The sequence below is a fragment of the Mixia osmundae genome (assembly GCF_000708205.1).
Source record: "Mixia osmundae IAM 14324 unplaced genomic scaffold scaffold_10, whole genome shotgun sequence".
Lineage (NCBI taxonomy): Eukaryota > Fungi > Basidiomycota > Mixiomycetes > Mixiales > Mixiaceae > Mixia > Mixia osmundae.
This window is the reverse complement of record NW_014575554.1, coordinates 187,777-212,134: the sequence shown is the minus strand read 5'-3', so window position 1 is coordinate 212,134 and position 24,358 is coordinate 187,777. Positions and strand designations below refer to the sequence as shown.

Below are 24,358 nucleotides of genomic sequence, written 5' to 3'. Positions count from 1 at the left end.
TTTGCGCGACTCTTTTGTCTCCAGGGGGCTACGCGAGATTTGCGTTACTGATCGAGACTGATCGACGGACAGCTCGGCTTTTAACGACGATTAGTGCGTCGCTGACTTAGCGTGAGCTTGGCTGGAGTGTGGTTCGAGGGGTTGCCACTGTCTGGATCCTCGTCGCTCTGCGGACCAGCACAATGACAGACGTCGAAAAAACCTGGCAAGCGGCGGGCGACACAGAGCCAGAAAGTGCTCAGGCCGTCTCTAGCAATCCCCTTGCCACCATGGGCAATGGCCAGCGTGACTCTGTGAGCAGCGCAGCAAGTACTGCACATGATACTCAGAAGCTAGAGCATACGCCCTCCGACGGCCTGAAGAGCAATAGCGAGACTGGCACGCTCGCTCAGGCCCCTTCGCCAACGCAGGATGAGGAGCATGCTGGAAAGACGCCCGACAACGAGAAGCTCTCACCCTACGACCAGGCCAACAAGTCTTACCAATCTTCGGCCGAGGAGTTGCCAGGCTCGACCCATCTACAGCGCTTTGTCGATGAGCGAATCAAAGCTCTCAAGGAGGCTGACGTTCAGTTTAGTAAGCCACTCGGCGTCATATGGAAGGAGCTCTCTGTGCAAGGCATGGGCTCTACAAAGACATTCGTACATTCTGTCGACCGCGCCATCCTGGGCACTTTCGGGCCCAACGTCTGGCACTTCATCTCCAAACTTGTGCCCCAGCTGCCCGCGATGATCCCAGGTCTGCATCCGCCGCCTGTTCGCAATCTGATACAAGGCTTCTCTGGTGTCCTGGAGCCCGAGATGTGCCTCGTGCTTGGCAAGCCTGGCGCAGGCTGCACGACCTTTCTTCGTGCGCTCAGTAACCAAAGAGGCAATTTCGTTTCCGTCAAGGGCGAGGTATCTTATGGCGGCGTCGATCACCAGACCATCAATAAGAACTTCAGAGGCGAAGTCATCTTCACAGACGAAGCAGACATCCATTTCCCTTCTCTCACCGTTGGCCAAACGCTGCGCTTCGCACTGAGGAACAAGATCCCGAGATATCGACCAGCGAATGAAACGCGAGGCGACTTCAAGGAGACGATGCTCAACATCATTCTCAAGATGTTTGCTATCGAGCACACCATCAATACCCCCGTCGGCGGTCCTGGAGCGCCTGGCGTCAGTGGAGGTGAACGCAAGCGCACCTCCATCGCAGAGGCATTGGTAGCTCGCGCGACCGTCGCAGCCTGGGATCAGTCAACGCGAGGCCTCGATTCGGCGACCGCTTTGGATTATATCAAGTCATTGCGAGTTTTGACAGACACTGTGCAGACGACCAACATTGTAACACTCTACCAGGCATCGGAAGACATCTATAACCTCTTCGACAAAGTCTTGCTCATCGATGAAGGCCGATGTATATACTTTGGACCTGCAACAGAGGCAAAGGCGTACTTCAGAGACCTCGGCTTCTTCTTCCCACACAGACAGACCAGTGCCGATGCTCTCACATCTGTCACAGACTTTGAGGAAGTCAGATATCGTGAAGGATGGGAAGGCAAAGCCCCAAAGACACCCATTGCACGCGAGCGCGCTTTCCTCGAGTCAGCGCAACACAAGGAGAATCTGCGCTTGATCGCTGCACGCGAGCAGTCTTTCGTAGAAGATGACTATCGCAAGCAAACGCTGAACCGCGTTGCTCGCGCCGAAAAGGCCAAGCGTCAGTTCAAGAAAAGCAGCTACACGGTCAGCTTCGCAACGAATGTCAAATCACTCATCATTAGACAAGCACAAATCAAGTGGGGCGATCGGCAGTCCTTTTACACAAAGACCTTCACCTGCGTGACCGTCGCACTCGTCGTCTCCGCAATGTTCTATTCGGTCGACAAGCAGAACACAACGGCTTCACTCTTCACGCGAGGCGGCGCACTCTTCTTCTCGCTGCTGTTCTTGGGCTGGCTAAACTTGTCAGAAATCTACGAAGCCTGCCAGGGTCGTCCCATCATCCAGCGCCACAAAGCATTTGGCTTCTATTCACCGGCCGCCGTCTCGATCGCGCGCACCGTCATAGACTTGCCCATCAACGCATTCTTGGTGTATGTCGCTAGGCTTTGCTCAGTCGGATATGCTGATCATGCGATACAGTGTATTATTCTCGCTCATATCGTACTTTATGTGCGGTTTCCAAAGAACAGCTAGCCAGTTCTTTATCTATCTCTTGATCGTCTTCAGCTCGGTCCTCAATTTGACTGCCTACTTTCGCGCCATCGCCGCCTTGTCGCCCAACTTTGACACAGCAATTCGCTTTGCTGTGCTCAGCTTGAACGTTGCAGTCGTGACCGTTGGGTAAGTGTGCGACATTCTATTTATCGGACGTCGCTGATACGTAGGTCCAGATACGTGATCCCTCGTTCTTTGATGCCCGTCGGAATCAGATGGATATCCTACATCCATCCAATCTCGTACACCTTCGAAGCACTCATGGGCAACGAATTTGCCGGTACAGATTTCGACTGTACTGCGCAGCTTGTGCCTCAAGTGGCAGGTACAACGATTGCGAATCAAGTCTGCCCAATCGCAGGAGCAGTGCCCGGCCAGCCCTTCGTCGCAGGCTCAGCATACATCGAGGCGTCGTATGGCTTCTCGCGCAGCAATCTGTGGCGCAATTTTGGCATCTCGCTTGCCTTCACTGCTGTATACATCATCGCCGGCGCAGTCTTTTCGCAATTCCTGGACTACAGCAATAGTGGTGGCTCAGTCACCGTCTTCGCTCGCACTAAGCGCGCAAAGGCGGCCGTCGCTGCAGAAGCAAAGCCTGACGACGAGGAGAAGGGCTTTGTAGGCGGTCGCATGACCGGCCATCGCACGTCGAAATCGGAGACAGGCAAGGTCAAAGGTGTCGATGCCTCGCCCAGTATCTTCACTTTCCGCGATGTCTGCTACACGGTCCAGACGCCGGCTGGACCCCGTCAGCTACTCAATAAGGTCTCTGGCTGGGCTAAGCCTGGAACTTCTACTGCGCTCATGGGCGCGTCTGGCGCTGGCAAAACGACCCTGCTCAATACGCTAGCTGGACGGCACAATCCTATGCAGATCACCGGCGACATCAAAGTTGATGGTCGCCCTCTAGGACCCTCTTTCGCGCGTGACATTGGCTTCGCCGAACAGATGGACCTTCATGATCCTACGCAGACTGTGCGCGAGGCTCTAGAATTCTCAGCTTTGCTCCGTCAACCAGCGGAGACGCCGAAGCAGGACAAGCTCGATCATGTCAACATGGTCATCAAACTTCTGGCTCTAGAGGATCTTGAAGACGCAATCATCGGTACAGTCGAGAATGGACTCTCGGTAGAAGAGAAGAAACGCGTCACGATTGGAGTGGAGCTGGCAGCAAAGCCCCGCGTCATGCAGTGTACGATCTCCTCCATGTCCAACTCGAGTTTGTGCTGACGTACAGAGCGAGCAGTCATGGACGAACCAACAAGCGGCCTCAGCTCGGAAGGAGCAGTGCGTCATTAGGTTCTTTGCGTGGGCCCGACTGACCTAGCGAGCAGTTACAAATCGGACGCTTCATTCAGAGACTTGCATTGAGTGGTCAGACTTCTTTCGTGGTCTGCCATCAGCCAAGTTCGCTACTCTTTACCAACTACTTCGATCGTCTGCTCTTGCTTGCACCAGGCGGCCGCACCTGCTACCATGGCGAAGTGTCGGACATCAAGGCTTATTTCGAAGGCAAAGGTTCGCGCAAATGTGGCGAAGAAGAGAATCTTGCCGAATTCGCCGTCGATGTAGTCAGCCGCAAAGGTCCGAAGGGCGTTGCGTGGCCCGACATCTGGGTCCAAAGCGACGAGTATCGACAGGTCCTGCGTCAGATTGAAGAGATTGAGGCCGAGCGCAGCAAGCTGCCGGACGAAACGCCCGAAAACTTATTGCGCCCTTATGCCACCTCGACACGCACTCAGACTGCACTCCTCACAAAGCGAACAGTCATCGCTCTGTGGCGAGATGCAGCGTACGGCTACTCGAAAGTCTCTGCTATCGTCGTCGTCTCGCTGTTCAATGCTCTCACGTTCATCAAGATTGGCGAGGGACCTCTGTCGGTAGCACAGCTACAGCAATCTGTCTTTACGATCTTCCTCATCATTCTTATTTTGCCGGCGTTGCTCAATAGCTCGATTCCCAAGGCCTTCATCATCAAATCTTACTGGATGCTGCGCGAAGGTCCCTCGCGCACTTACAGCTGGCTGCCTCTGTGCAATGCTATCATGCTTGCCGAGCTACCGTATGCCATTGCCGGCGGTATCCTCTACTGGGTACTTTGGTTCGTTATGTCTTGACTGCACAGACCTATTCTGACATCTCATACAGGTACTGGATCGTCGCCTTTGGCACAGGCGAGCCCGCAGGCTATTCACTACTCATGAACGTCCTGCTGCTCATCTTTGTCTACACGCTCGCCCATTGGCTCTGCGCACTGGCGATGAGCCCCACGCTCGTCGCCAATATGCTGCCTTTTATGCTGGGTGCGCTTCCAAAACTATCTCGATGTGTTTATCCTCATATGATTCGTCTACAGTGGTTCTATCCCTCATGAACGGCGTCATCGTGCAGTACGAAGTCTTGCCATCGCCCTATAAGAAGTTCCTATATTGGGCGAATCCGGTGCAGTGGTGGATCAGGGGATCAATCTCGGTTCTCATGCACGACAAGCAAGTCGTCTGTCAGCCGTCCGAATTCTTTGCATTCTCGCCTCCCCAGGGTCAGACCTGTGGATCGTATGCCGGCGCCTACATCAGTTCGGTCATGGGCAACTTGACCAATCCAGATGCGACGAAAGACTGTACATATTGCCAGTACACCGTCGCAGACACTTTTGCTGCCTCCCTCAATGCTTACCACGATCAACGCTGGAGATACTTTGGCCTTTTCCTCGTCTTCGTGTCTACCAACGTCATGATCTTCTATGCCGCCTTTTATGCCTTCCAAGTCAAGTTTCTCGGCAGCAAACTTACTCTTGGCAACGTCCTTGGTCTTTTCAAGCGTAAGAACAAGGGCAAGGCCGGTGCGAGCGTCTAGAGCTTTACCTTACACTACATAGAATTTGCCACTCATTACTGCATGCAAATCGCAAGTGCTGCCAATATTGCATGCTTAATTGTCAGACACTTTGCGCAATAGCTCATCGACGTTTGCTTTGTCAAAAATCTCCCGGTCTGATCTGGTATGACTTGGGTTGCCGTGCAGAACGGCGTCGAGCTTCCTGCCAAGATGGAGCGCTGCAGTGATGGTGGACAAAGTAGCATCCTGCGGCTCTGGGGGAGGATCGCGAGAGATCATGACAGCAGAGATGCTTGATTTGAGATTGGCTACATCTGACCGCAACCGGTCTATCGGACCCGTCGCTTCTGACAGCGCTCTCCGAAGCTCGTCGACTTGAAGGCGCGCGTCGCTCTCGCTGCCAGATAGATCGCTAGCGAGAATGCGCTGAGCAGACGGTGCACGAGCCCGGGAGGATCTGGTAGGCGTAGGACTGACAACGACGTTTGCCCGACTGCGTTGTGCGCTACTGTGGGCAGACCTGATCTGTCTGACGGTCTCGGGAGGAGTCGACAGACGCGGCGCGCGCGTAGGTGTACCGCCCACTTCCGGCGAGGAGGGAGGCGAAATGGGCGTGTAGTCTTCCGGAAGATGTATACGCTGCTGACGCGTATCCAGATGCGTCAGGAGTGGCTCTTCCACCGCAGTGATGGAGGATGAGGGCGTCTCTTTCTCTGAACTGTCCTGACGCGACAGAGGTGACTCAACCCGCACAGGCAGAGCGTGCGGATCGCGGGAGGTGTTGGCAGCATGGACGAGACGCCTGACTTTGCGCAAGTCTAGCTTGTTGCCCTCGTCTGTTCGTAGATTCTCGCTGCTGGCTCCATCTTGCGTCGGCGCGGTGTCGAGGAATGCAAGCAGGGCCTTGACAGCTTCCAGCCGAGCTGCACTGGGCACGCTCAGAGCAGCTGTATCATCCGAGGCTTCATCGTCTGCTGATACACTTCCCGGCGAGTGAGCCCCGACAGCTTCAGCGGTCAGCTCTTCCTGGCGCAATGACCAGTCAAAGATGGATCTGGACGTGTCATCTGCTGTTGTCATGTGTGCATCCTCCCATGGCAGACTGAGCGAGCGATCTTGCATCTCTTCATGCCTTGCGCCACGTCGTGTCCTGCTCGTGCAAGGTCGACGGCCGCCTTGCCCGCAGGCCAAACAACGAGTCGCGCTGCTCGGCGCCAGTGCCTGCCTGTTCTTCTGAGGGGAAAGTCGATCTACCGCCCGGCCACCTCAAGCTACACACCATGTCAGGCATGAGAGCAGTGCGCTGGGCAGGTCCGGCACAGATGAGCAGACAAGCCAGCTCGTCTCGATCGGCGACAGCGATTGCGCACCAACAGCGCCGGACAGTGACTTCAGACCCGACAAGCAAGGAGGTCATCAAGAAGGAAGAAGAGGCTGCTGCCTCAGAGACTGCAGTAGGCAGGCCTCGAGCCGATGGAGAGATCGTGCCTGCAGGGACGGTCAACGGCATGCCAGGTCGGCCTTGCGATCAAGCTCACTCTCGAGGCTTTGCTAACGCTGCCTTGTGATCACGTCAGCTGAGATGCACAGTCGTCCCGTGAGGATCTTCAAGCCCGCTCCACCGACGACGCAGTCTGCTCAGTCGACGAGCCACCACTGGAGAGTCGACTGGGATATCCTTCAAGGTGGCGGTCGATGGGAGAATCCGCTCATGGGCTGGGCCTCAACAGCAGACTACATGCAAGGCAAGTGTCATCTCCCCCGCACATCGAGCCTGGCCAGCGTGCTCATACCAAGGTGACAGGCACGCATGTCAAGTTCAACTCGAAGGAGGATGCGATCCACTTTTGCGAGAAGCAGGGCTGGCAGTTCTACGTCCAGGAGCCCTCCGAATTCCACTACAAGCCAAAGGCATACGCAGACAACTTCCTGTACTCGCCGGGCAAGCTGCGCCAGGTAAAGACAAAGTAGTCTGTGTGTGTTGTAGGAGAGTACACAAGGTTGCAGTGCAAGGAATACAGCATCCGATTACTTAGGTGTCGATGATAATGTTACGATAGAGCAAAACCCTTTCTGTGGAGCCGGCAGGCATCACGCAGATAGTGAAACAGCGGACTTGCAGAACAGGTCCGGAATAGCGACCGGTGCGCTTGATGAACAGTGTGAAATTAGAGATCGGGTGGAGCTGCACTTCTAGCAGGCACAGCTGTCGTCACTTTACCGCGCAAACGGCGATTCCTGGTGTCCGTAGTAGCCCTCGGCTTCGTGTGTTATCCTTGGACTGTCACGGCCAGTCTCGGTGCGCTGATCTTCGTCAATAGACTGGTTGCTGCGAGCGGAATGTGCCGAGCGGGTATCATAGCCCGTGCGAGAGTCATAGCCCGTGCGATCATCGTAGCCTGTGCCGGTCTGGGTGCCATAGCCAGTCTGAGTTTCGTAGCCAGTCCGGGAGTCGTATCCTGTCTGAGTGCCACGCTCGGTATCGCTCTCGTAGGATGTGCCCATCGATTTTTCGTCGCCAAAGTATGTCGATTGGGGTTGGCCCTGGTAGCGGTTCATGCGATCGCGTTCTTCGTTGAGTGCGGCTGTGCGGGCTCGATACGCTCGACCGCCCATGTCGTTTGTCAGTTCGGAGAGGACTTCCTGATCAAGATGCAGTAAGATGTAGACCGCGAAGAACTGTTATAGCAGTCAGCTTTGCGTCAACGCACATAGTCCGAAAACATACCAGGACGGTGAAGAAAGTCAAGGTGGCGAGGCCGAAAGTGGTATAGCCGAGCGCGACAGTGATGTTGATGAGCTTGCAGACGTGATTGAAGTCAGATGGCTTGGGATAATGGTAGTATCCATCCCAGATGCAGTTCTCGGTGCCACGGAGGTCATTTGCCATGGCCAGCGCGCCAGAGACCCAGACGACGTCAATGGCAAAGAGCATGAGCAATTCCGTCTTGACTTGATTGACGATGCCGAGGAAGGTGCCATATCGGAATAAGCGCGGTGTGAGCAAGAAGGTGCCGAAGTAGAATCCGGGCGTGCCGATGCCAAAGACAATGAGAGCGATCAATGAACCCCAGGATGGCTTGATGGACGGGTTGTTCTGGTTGTAGTAGCTGACCACAGAGATTGCGAGTGCCGCAGTGACGAGACAAGAGAGTGATGTCAGGCCGTAGAGCACAAACCGCACGAACCGGATGAAGGAGGGATTCGGCGCAAAAACGCCACGCTCCTGCTTGACTTCGCCCGGAGGGCCATCAAAGCCAGTCATCACTGTAGCATACACATCAGGACTGTGATAATCAAGCATGCGAGAGACGTACTAGCGCCAGGCGCGCTGGGTATCGGCTCAGTCTGTCGTCCAGAATAAGTATCGCCATAGTAGCCGCTCGAGATGGTACTCGTTCGATCAGAGCCGGTGTAGCCAGTCATGCTCTTCTCGCCAGCCATCCCGCCGTGTGAGTGTGTCGAGCCAGTGTAGGATGAGCCAGAGATGACAGAGGAGCCAGAGATTGACGATCGAGACATTGTGCTCGCGCTTCTCGTATGGCTTGAGCCGGTGTAAGTCGACTCTGTGTCCGCCTGACCGGACTTCTTCTTGCTGAAGGCACCCATACTTGATGCCGAGGAGCTTCTGACGCTCCTACGGCGGTCGAGCTTTTGTTCTTTTGTCTTATCCAGATTGGTAGATGAGGTGGCGATGACCTCGTCTGACGCCTTGCAGATCCCTTCCTACTCCCTACTGTGCCGTCCTCCTGTTGCTCGTTCTGTCAGGACAGTCTCGCAGCGGAACGACTCCGACTGGACTGACCTGGTTTTGGCCTCTCGGACGAGCCTTTGAGTGAAGCGGTCCGTTTAAAAAAGGCAATGCGGGGTCCCCGGCGAAGTAGAAAATCGATCGGCTAGGCGAGAGCGTCGACGTAGCGGTGCGCTGCTGGTCTCTGGTCGCGTTGCGCAGAGAAGCTAGTGAGTCGAGTCTTGCCTGTCAGTATCTTCGCCAGAGCCTGAGCGCCAAGTGAGTGAGGTGCGAAGTTCGAAGAGGAGCTACGCTGTCTCTCGTCGTTCGGGTGGCGCGCGTTTCAAATAAGCTCCACTGGGTCGAGTAACGCGTCAACTGTTGCTAAAGCTCGACCAGCTCGGGCGAATATTCTGTTTTTATTACGAGCGCGCTCATCGTTATCTGCGCAAGTCCCGGGACTTGGTGGGCCGCCCTTGCATGCATCGACAGGACGAGCTCGACGCGCACACAAGCTAGACGCGACATGTCGAGTACCAACGTGCCTCCCACAGCGGCAGAGGAGGGAGTTGAAGCGATGGACAGCATGAATGCTCTGCCTGTTGCGACACACCCTTCGGTCCGTGTGCTCAAAGGTCGTCGAGCGACTGTCAGCACAGGGTCCAAACCATCACTCACCGGTCTCACTAATGCGTCACCGCCGACGTCAAGCCCGGCCCGCATGCGGGCTGTCACTATCGTTCAGCCTGCCGTGTCAGAAAAGGCTTCTACTGGAGGCCCAACAAGTCAGGCCAGACCACTAGGCTCGCCGCGTGGCTCCACAGCATCGCCGCTTGGTCGAGTACGTGCTAGGAGTAGAGCAGGTACCATCACGCAGCGGTTGCAAGGCGAGTTCGACAAAGACGCCCTCGCGGCCTCTGCATTCCGGGCGGCAAGAGGCGAAACTTATGAGCCCGAAGTCGAGATCGAGCGTACAGATAGTCAAGGTCGTCGTTTCAGCGGTTCGTCAAGCCGGCCGGGCTCGCACGCCCTCAGTTTCGGCCAAGACGCGCAAGACTATCACGACAGACAGGAAGTCGAGCTACTCGAAGTCGTCGATCATTCGGTCTCGACGGCGGCTCATCTGACGAACATCGGTCGCTCAATCGGTCTACCTGCTGGTATTCCTTTCTTGACGACTCAATCGCCGGCAGTGGCCATACCACAACGTGAGGATACCGTGACCACAGTTGCATCTAAACTGCCTGTCAGCGACAGACCAGAGGGACCTTTGCCAGACGCGAGCGACAAAGCGAGCATCAGTTCGTCTGCGGCCGATCTGGACGCCCACATCATCGCTTCGCACAAGAAAACCAAGAAGGAAAAATTCCGAGCCATCATGAAGGGCGTCTGGGCGTTCATGAAGACGCCGCTCGGCATCTTTGTCACCATCTATGGGATTTGTGTCGTTTTGTGAGTCTCACGCATGTTCGACGATCATGGCTGACAGTCATGCAGCTTTGGCGCGGCGCTTGTTCTGATCCTCATGGGTGCCATCCCTTCACACTATCACTCGCATGATCTCTATGTCGAATATTGTTCACAAGTGCTTGACGGTCTCTTTTGTATCACCGGTCTCGGTCTCATTCCCTGGCGGGTCGTCTCGCTATGGCACATGGCTCACATATGGACATACGCCAATCGTGTCTGGCGGAGACGGCGCAGAGGCGGCATGGCAGTACTGCGCGATCGAAACGACCTGCCCGATCCTGAATGTTTCGCCGGACTATCCGAGAAAGAGAAGTTGGCTCTTGAAGAGTCTACAGAGGCGCCGGAAGAAGTCGTTCTGACCGACAAAGAACTCAAGTCGCTTCGCTATCATCAGAACAAGTTTGCTGCCGGGCAGACATGGTACAAGCCGCATGCTACCCCGACTCACAGAGCCTTCCCTCTCTCCTGGGCCCTTTGGATCTGCCTCTGCAACATCGTCAACAGCCTGGCTCAGATCGCTCTTCTGACCGTTATGACGACCTACAACTACCGCAATCGACCTGCTGTCTCCACAGCATTGTGCATTGTAGTCGGCTTTGGCGTTGGTATAACCGCAGGTGTCCTGATCTGGCAAGGCTCAGAGAGGACAAAGAAGAAGAAGGAAGTTGCAGAGGCTATTGAGGCGCACGAGCAAGACCTCAGCTCGGACAGCAAAGCTGGACTCTCTGCCAAAGCCTCGGATACGAGCGTTTGATCGCATATGGACTATCTATCGCTTGTTGTGTGACCACGAGGGCGTTTGCTTGGATGTAAGCTACCGATGCAACGATCGTACAACTCGCGTAAGCTATCGCTCCTTTTGATCATCCGTCGTGTTCTGCGCTCGCGACTGCAATTCCATCGGCTCGGCAGGCACTGCCACTGATCCTTCATACATCCGTCTGATCTCTGGCGTGTTGAAGTGCTCTCTCTGCATGTTCAAGCTTTGTCAGCACATCCTGATGGAACAGCAAGGGTAACGCACGAGCTTCTCGTGGCCAACTCTATAAGTCTCGTTGATCACGCTGCGACCGATCGTCATGACAGGTCCCACCATGTTGAGCTGAATGGTGATGTACGCCGCTGTCGCACCAAGTAGGAGTAGCGTAAAGTAGATCGGGCTGCGAATGACGGCGATGAACTCGTTCCAGCCGAGTGCAACTAGCACGCAATACATCCAGACAGGTATCTGACTGATCGAACTGACCAGACTGCGCTTCGCTTCGACATAGTACGCGTCAGCTTCTCGCCGGAAGCGATTTGCTAGCTCGTCCGATTTCGTCTCGCTGAGCACGACGAGAGATTCGTCAAAGTCGAATGGCTCGACATCGTCGCTGGTTGAGGCTGCATCTTCTGCTGAGAGGACATACTGGTTCGCAGGGTCTGACGGCCTGATATTTGCATACAGTGGAATGAGCGCCAGGGTCGATTCTCTCGCGCTTCTGAACAAATCATCCATGTTGTCCTCTGGCTTCCAGACCCGCGGGATTCCTTCCGCATCATACCGAAAACGATCCTCAAACGCAAGCTTGAGCTTGACGAGAAGCGCCGATTCTGATACTTGCTCGTCAATCTTTTGCCTTAGGCTCAGCCAAGCTTTGCGGCGCAGCGAGCTCAGCGCAGCTGTATTCTCCTCTTCTGTGCAGTTGAAGCTGCCAGCCTTGGCGAGATACGCAGTCTCGGCTTTAGCAATGGCAGTCTTGTACGCCTTCAAGACGTTGTCCCACATCTCGGTGGTTGGCTTCTTCAGGGCAATCTCGACTGGTTCGTTATATGCTTTCTTCAGGGCTCGTTCGATGCTCGTGACCATGCGCTTTGTCTCTTCAACTCTGCACGTGTCTGCGATAGCAGTGATATCCTCACGCAGCTGGACTAACGCATCATCGTATGACCAGTCTGTCCCGTCTAGGCTTAAAGCTGCTCAAGAACGTCAGCTATCGACTTGTGAAGCACGAGTCTATGTACCTTTCGCTTCCGTGATGAAAGTCGATTCAGCCTTCTGACGGGTTTGGTCGACTACAGACGCAAAATCGTAGCTATCTGCCTTGAGTTGCGCGAGGATTGCTGCTTTGAAGTCTCGCACGACTTGCTTGTGTACGTTCTTGAGCTGACCGACATAGAGCGGAGACAGTGAAGCGTTTGCCTTTGCAAGCAGTTCGGCGCGTTTGCGCTGGTAGACCGCGGGATGGTACCGAGATGCATCGCGGTCGAATTTCGCAATGCACGTCGCGCGACCGGCTGCCATGAGCTTGCCGAGCGCTTCGACGAGCTTGCCGCCTTCTACGGGCTTGCGATGTAGCTTTATATCTGTCTCAAAGTCTGCAAATGCCAGACTGGCGATCTCGTCGCATCGGTATTGCGCGAGAAGCTCTTGTTGAGATGGCAAGTCGAGATCTTTGTTCGACAGTACTTGCGACCAGATTTGAGAGAAGTAGATCGAAAGGCCATCCGCTGGAATGCGCTTGTGATAGATCGGTTTGAAGACATAGTTGGGATCATGTCGATCAACAAATCGGGTCCTGAGCTGCGAGCATTCCACGTCGAATTGCTCCGGCTTCAGTAACTTGTGTGGGAGTGTGACAAAGTCGAGATCAAAGTAATCCGATATGCGAGACTGCTCAAGACCCTCGGGCTGCAGCTTCATCAGCACACTTATTATCTACGAATTGAAGTCAGTAGCTCACCTTGGATAAGCCAGACCATAACCGCTCAAGATCCGCTGTGAGCGTTCTGCTCAAGTTAGCGAGAGGTGTGCCGCCCGGTTCAATATGATCTCTGATGACGAAGAGCAGAAGCGTTTTGTCTTGTCTGCAGAAGATGATCAGCCATCGTATGCGTCTCATGCCTTGCGACGCGCCCTTTGCTCGTCTGCTTGCTTTTCGAGGCTTGGAAGAGCCCCAGATTGACTTCCATGACCGTCTTGAGCAGCCCCATATTGGCGCCTTGATAGAGGCCAACTTGATGCTCCCACAGATTGACGAGGATGACTTCGGCAGATGCCATCGAGAATAGGGCTGACTTGCGCTCAAAATCCTGTCGTCTATTGTCAGATCGTTCGATTGAGCGGCACTGATTGGCTTACCTGATCTTCGCCACGTTCGCGTCCATCCGTTCCTTCGACGTCCATGATCAAGACGGGCATGCTCTCGCCCTTGCTCATCCAGATACCTGCGACACGCGCTCAATACTGGCGGACAGATGTGCGCTGATATTGACGGCACCTTTGGTGGTCTGGCGGCGCTCGTGCTCGCTCATGACGGCAAAGGAAGTGCCAAACACACGATTGAGTAGCGTGCCTGAGACGCGGTCCATCAGCCACGCGATGTCGAAGCCGATTGTGGCCTACTTTTGCCGGTAGACTGCGAGCCAAAGACTGCTACGACATCGTAGCTGAATCCTTTGTCGTAGAGACCACAACGCTTCATGAACTCGGGCAGCTGATCACTATTGTCTAGCATTCAGCGTGGAACGATGGCATGCCGCGGCGCTCACGTGAATGTCTGATCCTCGTCGATGATCTGGAGCATCTCTCTGCCCGAACTGGCCGAGCCACTCGACAGACTGACTTGGCGACTCGAGGTGCCCGACGTCGCCGAGCTCGGGCCAACGCCAAGCTGGCTTGCGACTGCTGTGGGGGCTGCTGCATGATTCTGACCATTGATGGCAGGTGAGATGCTGGTCATTGATGCACCCACTGCTGCTTTGAGGTCTTCGAGGGACTCCATCGTTCGAGCAGCACGCCCCCCTTCCGTCAAATGTCAAACGGCGTGAAGCCGACGCGCGCCGCCAGCCTTGCAATTGCCTCTGTTGACGTCAGTCAGGCCTGCCTACACGTGATACTCTCTGGCTTGCCTCGCCACAATGCAGCCTTCTCTCTTGAGCTCTCAGCGAACTTCACCCGCTCTCGAGCCTCTGCTTCGCTACCGCGTGCCAAGCGCCCGTCGTGACGGCGGCATGAGACAAACACAGCCTCACTGGTATGCAACGACCTCTCAACGACCGCACAAAGGCAGATCTCGACTCAATTCACGATGCTCCTCTGGCCCTGCATCGTCTTGGCCTACGTGACAGCTTGTCTTGCTGGTCGGGCCATCAAGTTGCCCGTTCGCAAGATCGTGAGGCCCGATGCTACCAAAGCAACGGTGCAAACAGGCCGCACACGCCTTTCCATGGCGCCCGGACCAGCGCATGCAAAGCCAATGACGCTCATGTTTGCCCAGAACAACTGGCAGTCCTATGTCATCAGCGTCAGCTTCGGCAATGCGCCTTTCAAGTACAACCTTTTGCTCGATTCCGGCTCAAGCCTCACGCTTGCAGGCACGGACAGTCGCAATCCCTTTGCGAAACCTCGCACTGCGATCGATAGTCGATTTGAGTTTGCCGTCATCTATGGCGACGGATCATCGGTCAACGGTGAGATTTATCTCGACAACATCGCAGTCTCAGGAACACTCGTCGTCAATTCGACCATAGGCGGTGGATCGCCCGCGCCCGGGTTTGCTGTCTCCGCAACGCAGATCGATGGCATACTCGGCATCGGTCCGCAGAGCCTCCTAGATTTCACACTCAAGTCTTCTTCGTACCGAACTTTCATGACCGATGCCGTCCTGTCGGGCGTCTTGCCAGTCGATCAACTCGGCATCAATTTCGCGCCCGGCACGACGGGATCAGACGTCAACGGTGCCGTCACGTTTGGTGGCTACGATAGCGCCAGTCTTACCTCGCCGATCACGTGGGCGCCCTGCTCAGGCCCCATCAACTCGGCTACATATTGGTCCGTGATTGCGACCATCCCGAGCATTGGCCTGAATGCTACCGACTCTGGTGAGGCTGCCACAAATGCCATCCTTGACACTGGTACGTTCAAAGCTCTATGCGTGCTCTGCTGGAGCTTACATGCTTTGATCTAGGAACAACGCTCATCTACATTCCCGATTCCGCCTTCGAGAACTTTTCAAAAGCTATCCCGGGCGCCATCAGTGACCCCAACACTGGACTACTCAGATTTCCAAAAACGAGCATTTCGAGCGTTCCGACGCTGGACATCACCATCGGTGGCGCCGTCTTTCCTATGACCGCGGCAGAGACAGTCGTGCCGATCGCGCTTTATCCCTCGCAAAAGCTCGATACCAACTTTGCGTACTCACTTGTCGCATCAGGTGGCTCATCAGAAGGCGTGTCACCCTTCTGCTCTGTGCATGAGCCTTGTAGAAGCTGACGCGCGACCCTTCAGGCAGTTTCTTGCTCGGCATGTACTTTTTCGAGAGGTACTACGTCATCTTGGATGCGAGTGGCCCAAGCCGCCGCGCTGGTATCGCAAGAACCAAGCACTCGCCAATCACCAAGTAATTGTTGTCGCTCAATACAGACGGACATTTGCATGCACACCATAAGTGCAAAAGCATGGATTCGCTCAGCTATACTTTGTCGTCGCAATACCCACGCGCAGACCATCGGATGAGGACGCGTCGTAGATGACCTGCGCAATATATCAGCGCTATGCTGGTCTCGTCGGTCATACTTACGTAAAAGTACTGATGGAAGAATAGTCCAAAGATGGCGCTGTCCGATAGTGTAAGCACCGCGCAAGGAGCAGTGAGCGAGGTCCATACCCGTAGTTGTCTTCGGTGGACCCCTGACCTATCCAAGACCAAGCATACTTTGTAACATCGAGACCGATCTTCGTGGCGACAGCATCAGAGAAGAACTGAGATTCGCCGCGAAGCTTGATGATCGACCGTCCTGACTTGGTCGCTGGTGTGGCAATACTGATATCGAGCGACTTGACTTTGTCAACCTCCGACTTGAGAACGCGCACAAAGTTTACGTCCGGATCGAATACGCCATTGGGTAGTTGTTTGACATAGCTTAAGACAAGTGTAAGCTGAGATCTGAAATGAAAATTCGGTAGCCTACTTTGCGAACGCCGTGCCTGGCAGATTGAGTAGAACCGTGCCAGAGTCAACCAATCCTGCTGGTAAAGGGCCGCTCTTGCCGGGGACCAAGCCAATAGCGGGGATTTGAAAGTCCACATTCCAGGCAGGTGCGAAGCCCTTGCCCGGTACCCCTTGCACAGGGGACCACATGATCTCCGATGTGAGAACCTTTTCGTCATAACCGCCCAGTGTGACTGCATTTTCCTGGGCGCCTTGCTCGACAATCTGAGGTGTGAAGCCTAGTCCGAAGGTGTTCACAGGCAGAGCGCCCTGAGCGACCGCATCGAACATGAAAGGATGGAAGTTCTTTCTCGTTGCCGCATCGAAGCCAGCCGTAGTGAGCACATAGTCAAGCGATGCTTCAACAGAGAGACCGAATAATCCGTCGACATCGGGACTCAACTTGCTGAATGACTCGCTGGGAAGAAGACCACCCAGGGTTGAGTTGACACGCAGCCCTTTGGCGGGACTGATTGGGCCTACGAGGAGGTTGCCATTGATTGAACTACCATCTCCGAAGCTCTGCGTACGCGTGAGCTCTGACCGTTCCGGAGCGGCGCGGGCCCAGCTGACCTCAGAGAATGGCAGGGCTGCATATCGCTTGAAGGTCGAGTCTGGCCAAAAGACGCGATCGCGACTGACGCCAACAAAGGTGAGTGCCGATCCTGTGTCGATAGAGAGAAGGTAGGGCGTCGGATCGTCACCGAATGTGAAGTAAGAAGCGCACACAACGTCGGCAAAGATATACTTTGAGATCTGGACGGACTTGCGGCCCCGCCCATGCGAATGCTTGTTGATATGAACCGTTGCAGCTTTCTGCACGATCTTAGTAGCGATTACTGAAGCTGTAGCGGCGAACGAGACGAGGAGAGAGCCCTTCATCGATGCCTGGCCACGTCGTTGAGAGAAGCAGTGAGGAGCTGGCCCAGGAGGTCAGTCGGCAGCTGCAGCATCGTAAAGAGGCAACTGATATGCAGCTGTTGCTATCATCAGTAGCTGATCCGCCCCTGGAGCCGACGATAAAGGACAGTATCGTCTCAGACTGCTGGCTCAGTGGGGAAGAGTCGCGATGCCGACGAGTTGCTATCGCTCCCGAGACAATGACTGATGATAGCGAGTATGTACGAAAGGGTCAGATGGTGCCGCAAAGACGTGCCGCGCCATCCTCAATGTGTTGATTCGAGAAAAGCAAGTCAGGTCTGATCGTGATGCCGACGATTGGATAACCGAGAATGGATTCATCTGAGGAATTCAGCTAGCAAATCACCACGAAAGAGGCCGTGCATTCATCGACGGCCATACTCGAAGGGCGGGACATAGCCGGGTCTTGCGTTGCGCATATTGACGATTGCCGGGTCATTGAAGAGCTCTGTCAGGGCATACTTCAATGGGGAGATCTGTGTAACGAGCATCTCAGACACACCATTACCGGCGTACTGGGGCGCAAATGGATCGTGCTGTATGTTGTACGCTAGCGGATGATGATTAGGATGACGCGCTGGCGATGGCGACTTGCGATGCGGCCCCTCGAGACCGAAAACGGGCGGCAAGGCTGATGAATACGACGCATCGAGATCTACGCCTGGGAAGAGCGTTGCTGCGTCAGGCAGAGGAGCAGCTTGAGGACCGCTCGACAGATCGGCAAAATGGCCAGACGAAGACGGGCTACGTCCCATGGCATGCTTCTCATTTGACATGGACGAGAGAAAAGCAGCCTTTGCCTGGTCATTCAGACCCCGCGAGAAGCTCGAAGGCTGACGAGCAAAGCCAAAGCGGGATGACTGTCTGATAGATGCAGGGGGCTGAGTCTCTGTCTCGTCATCCGACGGTAACTTCTGACTCGGCTTGACTTCCGCAAAAGGGTCGAATGAGCCAGTGTAACCAGACGGCTGCGCTGTCGCTAAAGGACTTGCGATGCTCATGATATCGAGCGAAGATCGCAAGCTGGTGATGGGCGAGCTGGGGCCGCTGAGATTGGAGGGCGTCAGTATGCCGGGTTCGAAGCTGCTGAGTAAGCTTGTGCTGCCGTTGAGTGAAGCTGTCGCCGATACCGGCTTCGCCTCGTGATGGACGATATCCGGATCCAGACTAAAGCTGAAGCCGCCGTCTGCTAGCGTGTCTAGCGTCTGATCAAAGCCGGCAAAGTCGGAAGCTGGCAGAGGAATCGATGCATCGCTGATGGGCGTGCTTGATGCTGAAAGACCAGGTGGACCTGCCGGCACGAGCCCAGGCGGCGCAGAGAGCATGCTCGTCGCAGGCAGCAGCCCAGGTGGGAGTGCTGGCAAGGAGTTTGACGCATTGCGGACGTCGGCTAAGCGCTCAACCGCGGGGATGACGGCTGGCTGAGAAGGCAAGACTGGCTTGGCTTCTTGTGGCTCGGACGATCTGCGGCTGCTGGACGTGGTGGGATTCGAAGCGGCTGATAATGGTCGCGCAGGCACGGCATTGCGGATAGATGACTGGCGCTGTATGCTGGGCTTCGCAGGCTGCGTTGTAGGTTGCTTGGCCCACGAGGCAGAAGCAGGTAGACTAGGCGCTGCTGAGCTCGCTGCTGCTCTCGTCTCTGACTGCTTGGCAGCATGTTGCCTGCTTCCTGTATGAGCTTACAAGATCTGAAAAGCGAGCGTCACGTACATTGAAGATATCTCCTCTTTTGCTAACAGAATGGGACCATCAACTTCTTCACCTGTCTCGTGTGCTTGCATGCAGCCATCGATAGCGCACTTTTGTCCGCGCAGGTACGATGTGCAGTACTTTGTCGTGCCCCATGTTGCCCGCAGTTTCAATCCATCCGCAGTAGTCGAGCCATCGACCGCAGCCATGCACGCTGCAGCATCTCTCTGCTGCTCATAATTGATGTAGACGTTGACGGGTTGGTAATGAGAATCGAGTAGGGATGTCGGCACTTGTACGGCAGGGCTGGGACCCTGATGCAGCGCCTTGCGAGCGACGAACATTTTTGCGATCTTGCCATATTGTCCGTAGTGATCAGATCCTTTGAGTGCATGTAAAGTCTGCGCTGCTGTCAGCCCGGCTCTAGAAGGACGCCGAGAAGAAGGACGGACATCTTCGTTTGCATACTTTGTCGTCAGTCCCGTGATGTGCACCTGGTTCTTCTGCTTGACGCGGACGTTGCTCAGATGACGCCGGTTGGTGATCTCGAGCTCCTTCTTCTCTTTCTCCTTTTGCCGCTTGGCAGCCTGCAGTCGCTTCAATCTGTGCAGGTGCGAAGCAAGGTTAGCCGTAAACAGCAGAGCGACATCAGATGCGCACTCTTCTGGCTTCATCGCTTTGAATTCGACAGTGCTGTCGTCGTACTGCCGACGGCAGGCGGGACATCGACCATTTAGATTCTCCTTGATGTTGTGCCAGCAAAACCGACATATCTGCGCAGAATACCAATTTGAAGTCTGCACAGTCATCGTTCTGATATGCCCACGCACCTGATAGCCGCACGGACAGGGCTTAAAATTGAGGTCTGAAAGATCCATTTCGTCGAGACAGAGCGGACACTCGATGTCCTCGTCGTCAAAATTGTCGAAGTCGAGGGCCGAGCTGGCGTTGTCATCGGCAGCGTCTACATGACCCGAACCTCCATTGACTAGCGAGCTAGTGGTGGAATGAGCAGACTGTGCGCCGTGTCGAGCATAGTTGGAACTCCTCCCGTTGGAGGACGAGGCAGCAGGATCCCGGTCTCTGTCGCGTTCGCGGTGATGTCCATCGCTTCTGTCGTGGCGGTGATCGTTTCTGGAGCGCCGATGACGATCTCGCTCGCCGGTTTGGTGATGATGGTTCGCATGGTGATGATGGGACGAGCGCTCGTGATGGCCTGAGCTGCTCGCGACGCTTCCGCTCGGTCCCGGTACACCTGGCAAGCCTGAGCCTAAAGGGGTTGCGTAGGTACTCAGAGCAGCGCTGCTGGAGGCTGTCGCCATGTCGCACTGCTCGCTAGCTTGGGCCGTCTTGCGCTCGGCTGCCCTTGCTTGGTAGACCAGCTTGCGCGTGTCAGGGGTTGCCAGGTCACGCAAGCCGTGTTGTGAGCGGTCCAATAACTGATGGCGAGTGGCCTCTGACGAATGCGGGCCTCGAGGACGCTTCACGAGCCCGATGGTGCTAGACAAAATCAAATGTGGGAGCTCTTGACGAGCAAGGCAGCGATCCGAGCTTTGATCGCGGCCACGTGGCTTCTTGATGCTCGGACACTGCTCGAGCAGCCACTTGTCTGGTCACACCGTCGTCCTCTAGCCTGCCTGTGCCTGCCGAGGTTGCGCACACTGATGTTGCCTGAGTTTTTGTCTTTGTCAGCTAGAATTTGCCAGACGCTCTCTCGCGAGCGCGAAGGCAATAATTGACTTGCAGTGAGACGACGACAATGTGAGTAGCTTCCCAGCTCGCTGTCGTGACGCAATGCTGATGGTAGGGCCCTGTCTGTGTCTGCTCCGTCTGCCATCGCTCTGCCAGGTCGTCCTCTATCGAGCTCATCAATCCGAGGGCAGAGAGCGTCAGGAGAAGTCAAGCTTTGCTCGTCAATACGACAGGCGCAGTGGGCTTGGCAAATGTCGTCCGCTCCAATTTGGGTTTGTCGCTCCAATGTTCATCTTGTCGTGCGCTGACTGGATGCCACGACAGGTCCAAAGGGGACGATCAAGATGCTCGTTGATGGCGCCGGACAGCTCAAGATGACAAAAGACGGCAAAGTGCTCTTGTCAGAGATGCAGATCCAGAATCCGACGGCAGCGATGATCGCTCGTACTGCCGTAGGGCAAGATGACCAGACTGGCGATGGCACGACCAGCTTGATCTTGCTCATTGGCGAACTGCTCAAGCAATCCGAACGCTTCACCAGCGAGGGCGTCCACCCGCGCATCATTGCAGAAGGCATCGAGCTCGCTCAGAAGCACAGTCTAGAGGTTTGTCTATTGATAGACTCTTCAGGGCATCAAGCTGATCTCTCACTTTGTCCTGTCAGTTTCTTGACAGCTTCACTGTACAACAAAAGGGCAAGATGGACCATGCCACGCTCGTCTCAGTTGCACACACTTCGCTTTCGACAAAACTGCATGCTCGGCTCGCGACTGCGCTCGCTCCGGCTGTCGTTGATGCCGTACTCGCCATCCGACAGCCACTCGCCAAGCCAGACAGCGTGAAGGAGGACGAGCCAGCGACTTCCAGCATCGCATCGACTGTCGCGTCTGCAATCGCAAAGGTCACGCCTTCATCCCCGACGACAACGACTGTGCCCACCGCAGATACGACAGCGCCAGAGATTGCAGAGGAGACACAATATGAGCCCATTGACCTACACATGGTCGAGGTGATGAAGATGCAGCATCAGTCGGACCGAGACACTCGACTCGTCCGTGGTCTCGTCATGGATCATGGTGCGAGACATCCCGACATGCCTAAGCGACTCGAGAACGCCTACATTCTCACGCTCAATGTCAGTCTCGAGTACGAGAAGACAGAGGTCAACTCTGGCTTCTTCTACAATTCCGCAGAACAGCGAGAAAAGCTCGCAGAGTCAGAGCGACGCTTTGTAGACGCAAAGCTCAAGAAGATCATCGAGCTCAAGCGTCACGTCTGCGACGAGGCTATTGATGCTCAAGGCAACCCCACAAGCAGCAAGCCAAAGACATTCGTCGTGGTCAATCAGAAAGGCATCGATCCGCTCAGTCTAGACGTGCTCGCCAAAGATGGCATCCTTGCACTCCGACGGGCCAAGCGTAGGAATATGGAGAGACTGCAGTTTGCTTGTGGCGGTGTCGCCCAAAACTCGGTCGACGATCTGACGCCAGACGTGCTCGGCTGGGCCGGTCTAGTCTATGAGCATACCCTGGGCGAAGAGAAGTACACCTTCATAGAGGACGTCAAAGAGCCAAAGAGCGTGACGCTTCTTCTCAAAGGTCCCAACGCGCATACGATCAACCAGATCAACGACGGCATCAGGGACGGATTGCGATCGGTCAAGAACGCACTAGAAGACCGCTCTCTTGTACCGGGCGCAGGTGCTTTCGAGATCGCTTGCAGCGCTTCCCTGCTCAAGCTCAAAAGCGAGACGAAAGGCAGAGCCAAAATGGGCATACAAGCCTTCTCTGACGCTCTCCTGATCATACCAAAGATCTTGGCGCAAAACGGTGGCTATGACGTACAAGATGTCATTGTTGCGTTGCAGGACGAGCAAGCAGAAGGGCATACGGTCGGCATCGATCTGCGGTCAGGCGAACCGCTCGACCCAATCGTCGAAGGCATCTGGGACAATTACAGAGTCAAACGACACTTGCTTCACTCCTGGTTCGTCATTTAGCCGTCACTGATTGCTGCGCTAATGTGTAGAGCAGCGGAGTCATTGCGATAAACCTACTGAGCTGCGATGAGATCATGCGCGCGGGTCGCTCCTCATTGAAACCAGAAGGGCCGCCAGGTCAATAAGCGCAAACGATGTATGCATGCATCATGCGAACTTGTCCGTGAGACACCGACGTCTATGTGAGAGCAGTCGCGCCAATGCCGATCCGAGGAATGGTGTGGTCGAGGTAAACAAGGAATCTCTCGAGCCAGAAAGAACCTATGGTGTATTGTTGCTCATCAGTTGCTCTGCGAATACGTCAGCCAACTTGTATGATACAGCATCAAGGACCTACTGTGTAATCCAGCTGTAGGATTGAGTCGAATCGAGGCCTGCCGTTTGGACTTCTGCTGGGCTCAGGAGCTGTGACTTGCCGGGCAGAGTTAATTTTGCCCCAGTGACGGTCGAAAAGACGAGATCGGGCGGCGTCGATGACTGAGGGAAGCTCACAATACCTTGCTGGTAGCCGGCTCCAGGAATGCTATTGATGTAGTTCTGGCCTGCCGTATATGGCAAGATCATGAGCGTCGACTGCGTATTGAGGAAAGCATTAGCCTTGCAAGGCGACGTTCTGTTCAAGCCAAACTGGGGCAGCTCCATGAGCAGCGTCCAGTACTGTGATCCATTGATGGGCGCGCCAAGAGGCATGTAATTGATGCCTCCGACGAGTGAGGTCGTATCAATCGCGCCAAATGACAAGGTGCTACTCTCTGGCGATGATGTGGGCCGGTAGTTCAGGGTAACGCCTGCTTTGGATGGCATGAGCTGAAGAGCGACCTCATCCACAAAGGTAGGCAGGATTGTCAAAGGCTCGTCCGCTATAGTGCCCTTGCTGAGCGCTTTCAGTCCGCTGAAGATCCTCGAGCGTGAGCTGCACTCGTATTGCGCAAAGGACATGCTTACAGTCCCAGCAAGCCTGCGTTGGTACCATAGAAGCTTTCGAAAGCTTTTGAAGGGATCGCCTCTGCTATTCGTACGCCTGACATGACAAAGTCTGCGCTGATCTTGACGACGTCTGTCCATATCGTTCCTGCCAGATTCCAATTACTGCCGAGCGTCGCCCATCGCATGTTAGTCTGTACGGCTGTCGGCCCAGGCACGTAGGGATTGAGGTGGTTGAGTCCAACGATGGTGAATGGCGAGGCTGTATCGATTGAGAGAGTGACATTGGCGGCGCCAACTGTGGCTACAAGGAAGGCGTCGCCGATCGGGGCGGCGGTGAGTCTGACGACACCATTAGCTGATGAGACTGGATGATAGACTTTGCTGCCGAAAGCAACGCCATTGCCGCTATGTTTGCCACTGATGACTTCCAGTTGGGTCTTCAGCTTAGGGGTGCGTTCGAGCGTGATACGGCCGCTCGCATTACAGCTGACCAAGTCCGCGCACAGTACCAGCAGCGTGGAGAGTCCTAACCAGCAGGACATGCTTGCGGCAGTGATGGCCGAGTGCTGGCGACAATGGTGGCATGGCGGTGCGGTGCAAAGCGGGTGAAACTGAGCAACGGACGTGAAACAAGTGTGGGTATGATGATGAGACTGCAGTCATGGGGGTCAATGGCAACGGTCAAGTTTAGACACACGGGATGCAATATCAGATGATTAAATGATGAGATGCACGTCCGCACCAGCTTGAGGGATTCATCAGTTTATACTGGCTGTGGCGTTCAGTCTGTGATCGACGTCTGCGAACTTTCTTCCTGATCAGTACGCGTCGCGCCTGCTAAAGTACTAATTTCGAGCAAAGGCGTCAGACACTCTCCACTCTTTCGTGTCGAACGGCAGCCATCGACGGTCGA

At 55.1% G+C, this 24,358-nt stretch overlaps 11 protein-coding genes across 11 annotated transcripts; 5 read left to right on the top strand and 6 right to left on the bottom strand.

The window, feature by feature from the left end:
• Positions 1–182: 182 nt before the first annotated feature.
• On the top strand, positions 183–5,057 carry L969DRAFT_53077 (uncharacterized protein; the record flags this gene model as incomplete). The annotated part of the gene is made up of 7 exons (XM_014710425.1): positions 183–2,077; positions 2,127–2,327; positions 2,378–3,393; positions 3,448–3,488; positions 3,536–4,302; positions 4,350–4,504; positions 4,558–5,057. The coding sequence occupies 7 exons, from the start codon at positions 183–185 to the stop codon at positions 5,055–5,057; spliced, it is 4,575 nt and encodes a 1,524-aa protein (XP_014565911.1).
• Positions 5,058–5,132: 75 nt separating this feature from the next.
• L969DRAFT_53301 (uncharacterized protein) lies at positions 5,133–6,161 on the bottom strand (the record flags this gene model as incomplete). Its single annotated transcript, XM_014710424.1, has 1 exon — positions 5,133–6,161. One exon carries the CDS (start codon positions 6,159–6,161, stop codon positions 5,133–5,135), a length of 1,029 nt encoding a protein of 342 aa, XP_014565910.1.
• A 158-nt stretch (positions 6,162–6,319) lies between these two features.
• L969DRAFT_609462 (uncharacterized protein) lies at positions 6,320–7,523 on the top strand (the record flags this gene model as incomplete). The annotated part of the gene is made up of 4 exons (XM_014710423.1): positions 6,320–6,554; positions 6,617–6,784; positions 6,844–7,009; positions 7,047–7,523. The coding sequence occupies 4 exons, from the start codon at positions 6,320–6,322 to the stop codon at positions 7,234–7,236; spliced, it is 759 nt and encodes a 252-aa protein (XP_014565909.1). The 3' UTR covers positions 7,237–7,523.
• L969DRAFT_96413 (uncharacterized protein) lies at positions 7,257–9,297 on the bottom strand (the record flags this gene model as incomplete). Its single annotated transcript, XM_014710422.1, has 5 exons — positions 7,257–7,718; positions 7,768–8,306; positions 8,357–8,738; positions 8,845–9,015; positions 9,280–9,297. The coding sequence occupies 5 exons, from the start codon at positions 9,295–9,297 to the stop codon at positions 7,257–7,259; spliced, it is 1,572 nt and encodes a 523-aa protein (XP_014565908.1).
• Positions 9,296–10,993, top strand: L969DRAFT_83119 (uncharacterized protein; the record flags this gene model as incomplete). The annotated part of the gene is made up of 2 exons (XM_014710421.1): positions 9,296–10,221; positions 10,267–10,993. The coding sequence occupies 2 exons, from the start codon at positions 9,296–9,298 to the stop codon at positions 10,991–10,993; spliced, it is 1,653 nt and encodes a 550-aa protein (XP_014565907.1).
• A 72-nt stretch (positions 10,994–11,065) lies between these two features.
• Positions 11,066–14,037, bottom strand: L969DRAFT_89889 (uncharacterized protein). Its single transcript, XM_014710420.1, has 9 exons — positions 13,771–14,037; positions 13,625–13,722; positions 13,500–13,574; positions 13,361–13,446; positions 13,136–13,311; positions 12,963–13,086; positions 12,244–12,910; positions 11,264–12,195; positions 11,066–11,209 (listed from the first exon to the last, which is right to left on the bottom strand). The coding sequence occupies exons 1-9, from the start codon at positions 14,001–14,003 to the stop codon at positions 11,087–11,089; spliced, it is 2,514 nt and encodes an 837-aa protein (XP_014565906.1). The 5' UTR covers positions 14,004–14,037; the 3' UTR covers positions 11,066–11,086.
• A 272-nt stretch (positions 14,038–14,309) lies between these two features.
• On the top strand, positions 14,310–15,627 carry L969DRAFT_53245 (uncharacterized protein; the record flags this gene model as incomplete). The annotated part of the gene is made up of 3 exons (XM_014710419.1): positions 14,310–15,135; positions 15,189–15,456; positions 15,516–15,627. The coding sequence occupies 3 exons, from the start codon at positions 14,310–14,312 to the stop codon at positions 15,625–15,627; spliced, it is 1,206 nt and encodes a 401-aa protein (XP_014565905.1).
• On the bottom strand, positions 15,520–17,584 carry L969DRAFT_89888 (uncharacterized protein). Its single transcript, XM_014710418.1, has 4 exons — positions 16,195–17,584; positions 15,891–16,145; positions 15,804–15,840; positions 15,520–15,757 (listed from the first exon to the last, which is right to left on the bottom strand). The coding sequence occupies exons 1-4, from the start codon at positions 17,094–17,096 to the stop codon at positions 15,692–15,694; spliced, it is 1,260 nt and encodes a 419-aa protein (XP_014565904.1). The 5' UTR covers positions 17,097–17,584; the 3' UTR covers positions 15,520–15,691.
• L969DRAFT_89885 (uncharacterized protein) lies at positions 17,197–20,515 on the bottom strand. The gene is made up of 6 exons (XM_014710417.1): positions 19,658–20,515; positions 19,488–19,600; positions 19,280–19,430; positions 18,849–19,228; positions 17,638–18,800; positions 17,197–17,583 (listed from the first exon to the last, which is right to left on the bottom strand). Exons 1-6 carry the CDS (start codon positions 20,147–20,149, stop codon positions 17,501–17,503), a joined length of 2,382 nt encoding a protein of 793 aa, XP_014565903.1. The 5' UTR covers positions 20,150–20,515; the 3' UTR covers positions 17,197–17,500.
• L969DRAFT_65918 (uncharacterized protein) lies at positions 20,291–22,808 on the top strand (the record flags this gene model as incomplete). Its single annotated transcript, XM_014710416.1, has 6 exons — positions 20,291–20,439; positions 20,574–20,588; positions 20,676–20,791; positions 20,844–21,124; positions 21,184–22,505; positions 22,553–22,808. The coding sequence occupies 6 exons, from the start codon at positions 20,291–20,293 to the stop codon at positions 22,641–22,643; spliced, it is 1,974 nt and encodes a 657-aa protein (XP_014565902.1). The 3' UTR covers positions 22,644–22,808.
• L969DRAFT_195477 (uncharacterized protein) lies at positions 22,608–24,178 on the bottom strand. The gene is made up of 3 exons (XM_014710415.1): positions 23,464–24,178; positions 22,856–23,410; positions 22,608–22,808 (listed from the first exon to the last, which is right to left on the bottom strand). Exons 1-3 carry the CDS (start codon positions 23,985–23,987, stop codon positions 22,697–22,699), a joined length of 1,191 nt encoding a protein of 396 aa, XP_014565901.1. The 5' UTR covers positions 23,988–24,178; the 3' UTR covers positions 22,608–22,696.
• Between the last annotated feature and the right edge of the window lie 180 nt (positions 24,179–24,358).

Coding starts and splice junctions, on each gene's coding strand:
- L969DRAFT_89888 (XM_014710418.1), bottom strand. CDS start 17,096: ATGAAGGGCTCTCTCCTCGTCTCGTTCGCCGCTACAGCTTCAGTAATC. Junction 16,146..16,194: donor CCAGGCACGGCGTTCGCAAA/GTAGGCTACCGA, acceptor ACTTGTCTTAAG/CTATGTCAAACAACTACCCA. Junction 15,758..15,803: donor TCTTCCATCAGTACTTTTAC/GTAAGTATGACC, acceptor TATATTGCGCAG/GTCATCTACGACGCGTCCTC.
- L969DRAFT_195477 (XM_014710415.1), bottom strand. CDS start 23,987: ATGTCCTGCTGGTTAGGACTCTCCACGCTGCTGGTACTGTGCGCGGAC. Junction 23,411..23,463: donor AACGCAGGCTTGCTGGGACT/GTAAGCATGTCC, acceptor GAGGATCTTCAG/CGGACTGAAAGCGCTCAGCA. Junction 22,809..22,855: donor TCCTACAGCTGGATTACACA/GTAGGTCCTTGA, acceptor ACGTATTCGCAG/AGCAACTGATGAGCAACAAT.
- L969DRAFT_89889 (XM_014710420.1), bottom strand. CDS start 14,003: ATGGAGTCCCTCGAAGACCTCAAAGCAGCAGTGGGTGCATCAATGACC. Junction 13,447..13,499: donor GCGCCGCCAGACCACCAAAG/GTGCCGTCAATA, acceptor CGCGTGTCGCAG/GTATCTGGATGAGCAAGGGC. Junction 12,196..12,243: donor TTTCATCACGGAAGCGAAAG/GTACATAGACTC, acceptor GTTCTTGAGCAG/CTTTAAGCCTAGACGGGACA.
- L969DRAFT_89885 (XM_014710417.1), bottom strand. CDS start 20,149: ATGGCGACAGCCTCCAGCAGCGCTGCTCTGAGTACCTACGCAACCCCT. Junction 19,431..19,487: donor AAAGCGATGAAGCCAGAAGA/GTGCGCATCTGA, acceptor GCACCTGCACAG/ATTGAAGCGACTGCAGGCTG. Junction 18,801..18,848: donor AAAGAGGAGATATCTTCAAT/GTACGTGACGCT, acceptor TACAGGAAGCAG/GCAACATGCTGCCAAGCAGT.